The sequence below is a fragment of the Gymnoscopelus microlampas genome (genome assembly GCF_963454915.1).
Source record: "Gymnoscopelus microlampas genome assembly, contig: SCAFFOLD_178, whole genome shotgun sequence".
In the NCBI taxonomy this organism is placed as follows: Eukaryota; Metazoa; Chordata; class Actinopteri; order Myctophiformes; family Myctophidae; genus Gymnoscopelus; species Gymnoscopelus microlampas.
In genome coordinates, this window is record NW_028155800.1 from 28837 (window position 1) to 40000 (window position 11164).

General features: G+C 41.1%; 1 protein-coding gene across 1 annotated transcript; it reads right to left on the reverse strand.

Annotated features, from left to right (window-relative positions):
• Window positions 1-1662: 1662 nt before the first annotated feature.
• LOC311041244 (uncharacterized protein) lies at window positions 1663-4280 on the reverse strand. Its single transcript, XM_084086144.1, has 2 exons — window positions 2775-4280; window positions 1663-1987 (listed from the first exon to the last, which is right to left on the reverse strand). The coding sequence occupies exon 1, from the start codon at window positions 4105-4107 to the stop codon at window positions 3154-3156; it is 954 nt and encodes a 317-aa protein (XP_083942270.1). The 5' UTR covers window positions 4108-4280; the 3' UTR covers window positions 1663-1987; window positions 2775-3153.
• Between the last annotated feature and the right edge of the window lie 6884 nt (window positions 4281-11164).

Here is an 11164-nt window from a genome sequence, read left to right on the forward strand (position 1 = left end):
AGGCTTGAATTCATGGAGATATTTATTTGTTTTTGTTGCATTCCTGAGACAATAAATTTGATGACCATCAGAACAGGTCAACACATTATTGTCTTAGGAATGCGACAAAGAAGAAAAATAGTTATAATGTTTTAAGGCATAATAAGCCTTATTAGGGATCTTTTTAATCCCTGCATCTTCTGCCTATAACTAGTCTCTGTTTAACTTCGTTATCTCTTGGCTTCACTGTATTTTATGTGAGCATTTTACTCTGTTGTTTGTCCTCTAGGGTTTATGTCAGTCACTGTGATCTTATACTTTGTTACGTCTCTGAGGAGAAGAGCGTCTGAGCGTCTGATCAACGTCCAATTCCCTGAGACATCGTTTTGTATAAAAGCCATGTGTGGGAGTCCCTGCATCTCCACTCTACTGTGTGTGTGTGTGTGTGTGTGTGTGTGTGTGTGTGTGTGTGTGTGTGTGTGTGTGTGTGTGTGTGTGTGTGTGTGTGTGTGTGTGTGTGTGTGTGTGTGTGTGTGTGTGTGTGTGTGTGTGTGTGTGTGCGTGCGTGTGTGTGCGTGTGTCCTGCCATGTGTTTCAAACTGGAAGGGTTTTTCAATCCTCCAGTGTGTTCAGACAGCGTTAAGGCGCTCACCGCCTTTATCTGTCCTTTACTTACTTCTCTAGTCTAGTGGACTGACTGACTGACTGACTGACTGACTGACTGTGAGGTTCAATTCATAAAGGTCTCACAGGCAATTTTATCACTTGTGTAGGTCCTATAAAGAGAAGAATGCATTTGCCATCTGTTTTGAATAAGGGGTGTCATGTTTTGCAATGAATTAAGCTTATCTAGACTATTTCTGTTATTAAGGTTTTGTGATTTCTCTCAGACTGTGCAGGGCAGAGGCGTCTAATCTCTGAGTTAGGGTAACCGCATACCCTCGGATTAAAACTATTTCTTAATTCCATTTAAAGATGTGTTTACACTATAATTTATAACTAAGGGAAAGATGCTAAAAAGTTACATTCTTGGAGCCCAGTTAGCATATCCACAGTTCTGATGTTCACACCTCCAATTTGGAAGACAATTAGCTCCCTGCTGATGGTCCAAATGCTGATGGCTCTTGGTATCAATGCGTCTTCATTAATATTCTCATTAACTCAACAATGAGATCCCCCACTCAACTCTGTGGTTGATGTAGGTGACCAATAGTCCAGGTGCTTGGGTTAGTAAGAATATGTGGATAGTTTCAGTTCTGTTGGGCAGTTTAGAAGTTTAAACCCCCTGGATATTTTGTGCTAAGTCTTGCAATCCATTCTTTTTCATGGAATCTTCTCTGCCTAATTGTCCAGCGGTCATTGTATTCCAGGCCGCATACTTTTATGGCATCAATCCCATGTGTCATAAAGTGTTGAACAATTAATAAATGGGTATCTTTTCCATTATTAATGGTGTACCTGTGTTGGCTTATTCTAATTGCTATGGAGTTGCTTGTCTCTCCTACATACTGTAATCCTCACACTTGGCAAGTAATCAGATAAACACAATTTCTGGTGTTGTATGTGATGTTCTGTCTTAGGCTAATAATGTTTTTGTTTGTCCTGTTTTTAACCGTTTGTTTAGGGCTAAAGTAGTTAGGCCTTGCCCGTGCTACTTGGTTCCATGGCTTCAATTTGCTGTGGATCAAGTAGTCTTTCAGATTTTTGTTTTTCCTATTGGCCGAAATTATGTTAAAGTTCTGTAGGAGGTTTCCTCCCCTGTTTTCAAAATGTCTTTTGATGGCTCTGTTTGCCAATAAACTTTGTCTAGAAAATGTGGTTACTAATGCTAGTGTGGGTTTCTCATTCCTTACTTTCACTTCCTGGAATGTGTTGTATGATTTCCTGAGGAATGTTCTTGTATATCCACGTTTCCTTAATGCTGTGAATAGAGTTTTGCAGGCATTTTCAAAATCTGCTGTTTGTGTGCAGATTCTCTTGAAACGTAGGAGTTGTGACTTGACTATTCCTGCGAAACAATGGGTTGGATGGAAGGATGTTTTGTGGAGCAGTGCATGTGTATCAGTCTCCTTAAAAAACACCTTTGAATCCAGTTTGCCGGTGGTGTTAAAATCTTTCCCTTTGAAGACTGTAACATCCAAAAAGTCAATGTGTTCTTTGTTTGTGACATATTTCACTGTTATTGAGGCATGATGTGTGTTTAAGACTTGTATGAATTGCTCAAATACTCCAAAAATATCATCTAGAAACCTAAAGTAATGTGTGGGTTTGAATCTGCTGTTTCTTAAGTGCTGTTTCTTCCCATAAAGCCAAATATATATTTGCGTATGATGGCGCGAATTTCTTTCCCATGGCTGTTCCACTGATCTGAAGGAAGGTTCTTACAGATAGTGGGTTTAAGTAGAATTCAATAAATTCTCCTGTGGCATATGTTTCTGAGTTACAATCCGAGACGATTGGGCGAGCAGGTGGAATTTCATAAGGAATAGTCCAGGTGCTTGGGTCCTTGTGGATTTTGGGTAAAAGATAGAGGATTCTAGCCCTTGGGGAATTTTCGCCCCGTAGGTATTTCTCTTGTTTTTGGTCTATAAACTTTTTCTCTCTTAATTTGGTAATGATTTCCCCAACTTCTATTGCTGTTTGTTCAAAAATGGGTGCCTCCAATTCCACATAGTGATTTGAGTTATTCAACTGTCTTAAACCCTCAAAAACATGTTGTTGTCTGTACGACTCCCTTTGTCTGCAGGCTTAATCACAATGTCCTGGTTGTTAGCTAATGATCTTAGAGCTCTCACCTGATCTGTTGTGATGTTGTTTTTTTCTTTCAGGTGTCCTGGTACATTTTGTACTGTGGCTCTGTCCATCTGGATCAATTGTTTTAGGTTGTCCGGTAGTTTGTCATCGTCTGGTTCCCAATATGATGGAAGATGGACGTGCGGCATTTCCGTGTTGTTTCCAACTCCAAAATGTGTGGCTAATTTGAGTCTGCGATGGTATTTCGACACATCTCTTCTCAAGTTTTGTTTGATTGTTGCTTGTAGATGTCCAGGGTGGGGACGAATGACAAACCTTTTTCCAGAAGTGTTTTCTGGTGTTCGTTTGGTCGGAAATAATGAGACAGATTGATTATATCCGACTCCATAAGGCCCTGCCGGTTTGAGCTGTCGGGCCGTATTAGTTTAAAGAGTTGATCCAGTGCTGTAGCATGGCCTTGGCTGTGTCTTCTTTCCAGTGGACGTTGTCTGCTTCTGTTTTGAAGCTGGTTGCGGGCAATTTTGGGAGGTGGGGCTCTTTCTTTATTTCCTCATTTAGGCTTATCAGAATATCCTTGGGGTCAGTTCCTAGGCCTTCTGAGTAGTTGATTAGTGCTATGCGTCTGTCTGCGTAGGGGAATTGTTTTTTGGCTGTTGTGCGGAGTTTCTTCAGGGCTGTGTGGCTTGTTCTTTTCGTTTTTTGGTTCTTGTTGTTAATTCCCACTGAGATGATGAGGTGTGTGGCGGTCTCATTTTTCTCAGCCTTGCTCAGGACTGTTTCGGCCCATTCCAGGTTCATTCCAGAGTAGGATTCTATCTGGATTCTGTCATCTGTGATTGTTGGGATCCGAGCCAGGTTGGAGTCTCCAATTATGATGACGTCTCGGTTCGGTAATAGTCTCCATGTGTGTTTTTTTGCCTTTGATCCGCCTCTCCAGTAGCGTGGTTTCCTTGGTTCTGTCTCGTTGGTTTCTTCCTGTGCTGGTGCTTCCCTCTGTGTAGTAGTGTCTTCGGTAGGTCTCTCTGGTGAAGTCTGGTTCCCTTCACTGTTCCTCCTCTCCTGGGTTGTCCTCTGGGGTGTGTCTCTGGGTGGTGTAGTCTGCCTCCTGGTGGGATGTTCCCTCTGTGGTTTCGGTGTGTTTCCTGGGTTCTGTTGTTCTTCTGTGTTCCTCCCTGGAGGATGTGTGGTTCTGTTAGGGTCCTTCTGTTTCCTTTGGTTTCCCTTCCGTCCAATCGGTGTCCATGGCTCCTCGGGTGTTCTGCTGCTTGTTGTAGGCAGGTCTGGGAACTCTTCCTGTGTTAGTTCTATTGGTCTCTGTGTTGTTGCTCCTGTGGTCCCCATTCCTCCAGTTGGGTCTTCTCTTGGTTCTTCCATGCCTGGGTTGCCTGTAGAGGGAGAAGAAGGAAGGGAGGACGGGGGGGTGGGGGAGGACGGGGAACGCGTGGTGTGGGGTGTGTTGGTGTGTGTGTGTTTTTGTGCTATATAATTCTGTTACTGCTGCACGGGCTAAGCCCAGTGTCTTCTCTGTTAGGCGTCTTCCCAGATTTTTTTTTTTTTTTTTCACTGACTGACTGACTGACTGACTGACTGACTCTGGCTGTATGACTGTATGACTGTATGACTGTATGACTGTATGACTGACTGACTGTATGACTGTATGACTGTATGACTGTATGACTGACTGACTGACTGACTGACTGACTGACTCTGGCTGTATGACTGTATGACTGTATGACTGTATGACTGACTGACTGTATGACTGTATGACTGTATGACTGTATGACTGTATGACTGTATGACTGACTGACTGTATGACTGTATGACTGTATGACTGACTGACTGTATGACTGTATGACTGTATGACTGACTGTATGACTGACTGTATGACTGACTGACTGACTGACTGTATGACTGTATGACTGTATGACTGACTGACTGACTGACTGACTGTATGACTGTATGACTGTATGACTGACTGACTGACTGACTGTATGACTGTATGACTGTATGACTGTATGACTGACTGTATGACTGACTGACTGTATGACTGACTGACTGACTGACTGTATGACTGTATGACTGTATGACTGTATGACTGACTGACTGACTGTATGACTGTATGACTGTATGACTGTATGACTGACTGACTGACTGACTGACTGACTGACTGACTGTATGACTGTATGACTGTATGACTGTATGACTGACTGACTGACTGCTGGGATTTAATTGGACTGAAGAGAGTGTGTGAAAGAGAGAGAGAGAGAGAAAAGAGAAGAAGCGAGGGCGATGGAGTAAGAAAGAGGTTTGGGGGGGTAGAGGGGGGGGGGGGGGGGGGGGTAGTGGATTGTGGAGGTCTGAGAGGAAATAGGGGGAGAGATTGTCAAAACGGTTTCAGCCAATTAACAATGACTGCCAGCTCATGTAACCATGGTAACCAAACGTCACATACAGTACATAGGAGCACATACAGTATGGAGTGTCAGTGTGTACTGTATGTATGAACTAGTTCTTAGATGGGCAACTGGCGGCCCGGGGGCCACATGCGGCCCCCACCTTCACTTAATACTGAATAGTGATATATTATTGATTCCAAACATGCAAACATGACCCGCTTTAATTACTTCAGTCTATATTAGTAGCTTAATGACTAGTATTCTTTTTTATGTCCAATGTATTTGTGTTTAAGTTAACATAAGTATAACTAAATGCATTTGAAATTAAATAAAAATGTTACTTTTCAGGATTCCAATTAAAAATAGCAAAAAAATAATACAGGATTCCAATTAAAAATAGCAAAAGTAGCCGATCTACAAGCTCAAAACGCGTCACGGCTACAGCTTGTAGATCGGCTATTTTGGCTATTTTTATTTGGAATCCTGTATTTTTTTTTTGCTTTTTTGGGGGGGAATCCTGAAAAGTAACATTTTTATTTAATGTAAAATTAGATCGGCTATTTTTGCTACTTTTGTGTGACTTAGAATGACGAAGTAGGTCATTAATTATATACAGTATATGCAATGTGTCCCTCTGGAGTGAGTGTGTAAATATAGTGGCCCTCTGCATCATCAAAGTTGCATCACCCCTGAACTAGTTTAAATACAATACACATAATGGGACAACAGGGACAACGCTCCACACGTCCCACACTCTTCTTCTCTCTGCTGGCTCCCACACTGTGGAACAAACTCCTCATTGCTGTTAGAACTGCAGTGGGTACATCCACACATGAGCGTACGCTAACGTACAACGCTACGCTACGTGACGCTACGCTAGCCCCGTCCACTCTCATGTTAAGTTAAAAACCGGAAGTTCCCGTCCGGTTTTTCCTATAACATGGGAGTGGACGGGACTTCCGACTTCCGGGCGTACAATTGCACGCTAGCGTGCGCTCATGTCTGGATGTACCCATAGCAGACTCACTCCCAATCAGTGGTGGAAAGTAACTAAGTACATTTACTTAAGTACTGTACTTAAGTACAATGTTGAGGTCTTTGTACTTTACTTGAGTATTTCCAATTTCCAATACTTTTACTTCTACTCCACTACAATTATTTGAAAACTTTAGTTACTAGTTACTTTGCAGATATAAATGAAAACATGCATTAACCACTCTAGCCCTATTTTATACCTAGGCTATTTGAAAATAGCCGATGTACAAGCTCACAACGTGCCCCATCGCGACGCGTTGTGAGCTTGTAGATCTGCTATTTTCAAATATTTTTGTACTTTTACTTTTGGTACATTAAGGACATTTTGATGCCAATACTTTTGTACTTTTACTCAAGTACATTTTGAATTCTGGACCTTTACTTGTAACGGAGTATTTCTATATTGCAGTATTGGTACTTTTACTTAAGTAAATAATTTGAGTACTTTTTCCACCACAGCTCCCAATGTTCTGCTGTAACCTGAAGACTCACCTCAGACCCAGGGGCATTAAATCAATTGGGTATAGCAAGGTATGGCAGCTGCCATACCTTGGCTCCAGGGGGAAATAAGTAAATGTACTTTATAAAATAAATTCATTCATGTTTCTATGTCTACAGCATTGATTACGCTGTTATTAGATTACTGTAAAATAACTACAAATGCAAATTAGAACAAAAATGATGGCTTTCACAAGGTATTATATTCTCCACAACACTTGTATTCCCCCCATCTTGACAAATGGTATATTCCCCGGTTCAGTAGGTCAGCACAGGTGTAATGCATTATTGTTAATTAGCAGCAGTAGCATGTTTTTTCAAGTTGTGGCAGACAGTTGTTTACTTCTGGTAAAATAATACTATCCACTGTTGGACTAATCAATCATCATCATGCCTGTTCATTAAGTTCATCTTAAGGTAAGACAGCACTTGTCTTTCTTATTGTTTTCTTCCTTGTTGTGTATGTCTGTTTGTGTGTGTCTTTGTGTGCCATCACATGTGTATATGTTGACTTTTAAGGCATTATAGGCTTAGATTACTGCTGGCTTATTCTCTTCAATTTGTATTTGCTTCGTTTGGAGTGAAACTGCTCTGGCCTGTACCTGGCCTGTAACTGGCCTGTAACTGGCCTGTAACTGGTCTGTTCATGTGATACTGTTGTGTTGTGTTGTTGTCATAGTGGGCTAATAAATAGATTCAGTCAAATCGATTGCTTATCAAGACAGGCAGGTTGTTTCTTTGTTCTGCTCTGTAGCCGTGCCACTCTGAAACGGAATTGCGCGTGTTATTGAAAATGACAGTTTGATAATAGCACATTGTGTTGACCAGAAGCATATCCACCTTAGAGGCAAGGCAATACGCTGCCTGCCCAACTGAGCTACCACACTGTCTCTCTGTATTCTATGAATGCGTTTACCTTGTTTATCCCATTTCATCCCGGGAACGCATCTGTGTCATTTTTAGATTTCTTTGCCTATTCAAAAATAGCAGATCTACAAGCTCATAGCGTGGCAACGAGTGGCAACAAGCAATGAGCTTGTAAATCTGCTATTTTTGTAAAACAAATTGTAACTCAAATCTTTGCTTCTGGGGGGTCCCTGGAACAACACATTTTGAGATGGGTGTCCATGGGCCAAATACATAGAAAAATGTTGTCTAAATCCTAACAGTTTGTTGCTATATCAGTGGTGCTCCAACTTGTCCATGGCAATGTTTTTTTGGCCGCGGACCCCCATCACAAAATATGTTGTTCCAGGGACCCCCAGGAGATCGGAGTTAAACATGTTCACTTTAAAACATAATATATAGCCTATACATTAAAAGATTTGCACACATTTTCCACGTTTTTTTCAAAGAACAGCAGATCTACCGAGTGCCGCGCTATGAGCTTTTATATCTGCTGTTTTTGAATAGCCAAGTCACTCTGGATAAAGAGTCTGCTAAATGCCTAAATGGTAAAATCATTATTCCAGGTATGTGCAGGGATAACTATGGCTCCATGAGAGCTGAGTTGTGTTGCCGTCAGGTTGTCGGCGGTTCTTGTGGACAAAGAGGAGAGAGTGTTGCTCAGCAGCAGTGTTTACCACTGTTTACACACAAAGGATTATGAAGGACAAACATCACCCCAGCAACACACTGTTTGTGATGATGATGCCAAACCATAAACGCCCGAGATGTCTAACAGGCTGTTAGAGCGCTGAACGTGGACATGTGGCCAAAAAAACACTAAAACAAAAAGGAAAACATAGGACAATAATTGTAATGACGCTGCCTCTATGCTGGATCACTTGTGCTTGTTTTAGAAAGACTGCTCATGCTATAAACATCTTGAATATAAAATCAAAATATATTTGAAAAATGTTTTTGATTCGTATTCAAATTCAAAAACAGCAATACTTTTGCTGTAAATAACGGGGGAAAAAAACAAAAAGTTAAAATATGAGTCCTAGCATATTCAGTAGATAAGGAATGAACATTTGAAAACTATATTTATTTGGTACAAAGGAGGAACACAGAACACAGACACAGCTCTACATGTTGGTGTGGTTGTTTCAGCTCTTTATGGTGGTGTGGTTGTTTCAGATGGAGATACAGAGAGAGGACACTATACTAGAGAGTGTGTGTGTGTGTGTGTGTGTGTGTGTGTGTGTGTGTGTGTGTGTGTGTGTGTGTGTGTGTGTGTGTGTGTGTGTGTGTGTGTGTGTGTGTGTGTGTGTGTGTGTGTGTGTCAAAACGTTTAAACCAAGCTAACCTCTCCTATATGGACGTAGAACTATTTCTGAGAGAAAATATACACTTTTTATGGTTTAAGAAAACGATCTGCAGCGTATCGTATCACTGCTCTCATCTTCATCTTTCATGCTGGCTTTGAAAGACATGGCAACGCTACGGCGCTGGTTGTGTCTCAGAATGAACAGAGGATCAAACCCGCGGGGTGTCCAGCACGGTGTCAGTTCACTACTAAACCGTTTTATACAAGCTTTACCAGACAGCTCTACTATTAACCCATTCACTGCGGGAACACGTCTACAAATGTCTTCTAAATACTAACGGTTTTCTGAAAAACATAATGTTGCTATAATATCAGTGGTGCTCAAACTTTTTCACGTCAAGGACCCATAATGATATGTATTTGGCCCGCGGACCCCCCATCTCAAAATTTTTGCTCCAGGGAACCCCCCAGAAGCAAAGATTTGAGTTCAAAATGTTTGTTTTAAAAAAAGAAATATATATATATATTAAGATTTGCACAAACTTTCACGATTTTTCAAAAAATAGCAGATCTACAAGCTCATATCGTGGCACTCGGTGCCACGATATGAGCTTGTATATCTGCTATTTTTGAATAGCCAAAGTATAACATAACGGTTTAAGTGGTTACACAGATATGCGTTCCCGGTTTTAATGGGTTAAAGAAAGATGGAGATAAACATGCATACAGAACAGGAATGTATCCACACTACTCTGTGTGAGCGTGTGCGTGTGGGCGTGTGTGTGTGTCTGTGTGTGGGCGTGTGTGTGTGTGTGTGTGTGTGTGTGTGGGGGTGTGTGTGTGTGTTTGTGTCTGTGTGCGGGCGTGTGTGTGTGTGTGTGTATGTGTGTGTGTGTGTTAAATTGATGCTAACCTGGGGGCACTGCATCACTTTAATTTAAATTCCGCTGACAAAGCATGTTGGCTTCAACCGATGCACAACATTGAAGCAATTTGAGCATAAAAGACATTACATTCATGTTCCTTGTTCTTGCCTCTATAGTTGATAATAATTGATAAGCGGCCAAAACCTTATTGAAATCCTGATTTTTCAAAACTTTAGAATCGATTGTGTCCAAGAGAGAGACGGAGGAAGAGATGGAGAGATAGAGAGAGAGAGGACACTAGCGAGAAAGAGATGAATGAGAGAGAGAGAGAGAGAGAGAGAGACCAATTTACAATTACACCAATGACCTCGGTACATAGATATACCGTTCATATAAACAGAGCAACTGACTTTAATATAATTACATTTGTATAATAAATTGCTGCTACTAGGTTTTATACAGAGTGAATGGAAAGCATAAAAAATACTGCTGTCAACTTTCAAAAGTTTATACCAAGCTAACCTCTCCTATATGGATGTAGAACTATTTCTGAGAGAAAATGCACACTTTATTTTATAGTTTAAGAAACCACTTTGTGGTGTAGTGTATCTTGTAGACCAGGTTGAAGTAGTTTAACCCATTAAGACCTGGAACTGTGTCATTTTTAGATTTGAGCTAAAAAGCATTATTTTACACTTTGGGCTATTCAAAAAGCCCAATAGCGTGGCACCGAGTGCCGCGCTACGAGCTTGTAGATCTGCTATTTTTGAAAATGTTTGCAAATCTTTGAATATATATATTTTTAAAGCGAACATTTTTAACTCAAATCTTTGCTTCTGGGGGTCCCTGGAACAAAATATTTTGATGGGGGTCCGCGGCCAAATACATATCATTTTGGGGGTCCTTGACATGAAAAAGATTGAGCACCAAAAAAAAATTTTATTTTTTTTTTCAAAAACCGATACCGATATTTTTCCGATATCAATTTTTATGCTAATATCGGCCGATAATATCGGGAGGCCGATAATATCGGACATCCCTAGAAATATACGTTTTTCAGAAAACTGTTGGTATTTAGGAGACATGTAGAATTGGCTTCAGGTCTCAATGGGTTAACAGGTACATGGGTGTCTTTGTGGTGTAGTGTATCTTGTAGACCAGGTTGAAGTAGTTTAACAGGTACAGGGGTGTCTTTGTGGTGTAGTGTATCGTGTACACCAGGCACATTGCAAGTTGCATCCCACCCTAGCAAAGTGACCAGGGGTTAGATGAGTTGTAGATGTAAGGCCAAGCAGTGACCAGTTTGTTTTGGGATGTCTGGAGCCTTGTTTTTAAGGCCTTTGTGGTGCTATGGTACCATGAGGTGCATGTGTAGTGGAAGTGACATTGGATGCGTGTTCCTGTTAGAGTCCTCAGTGTGTTCT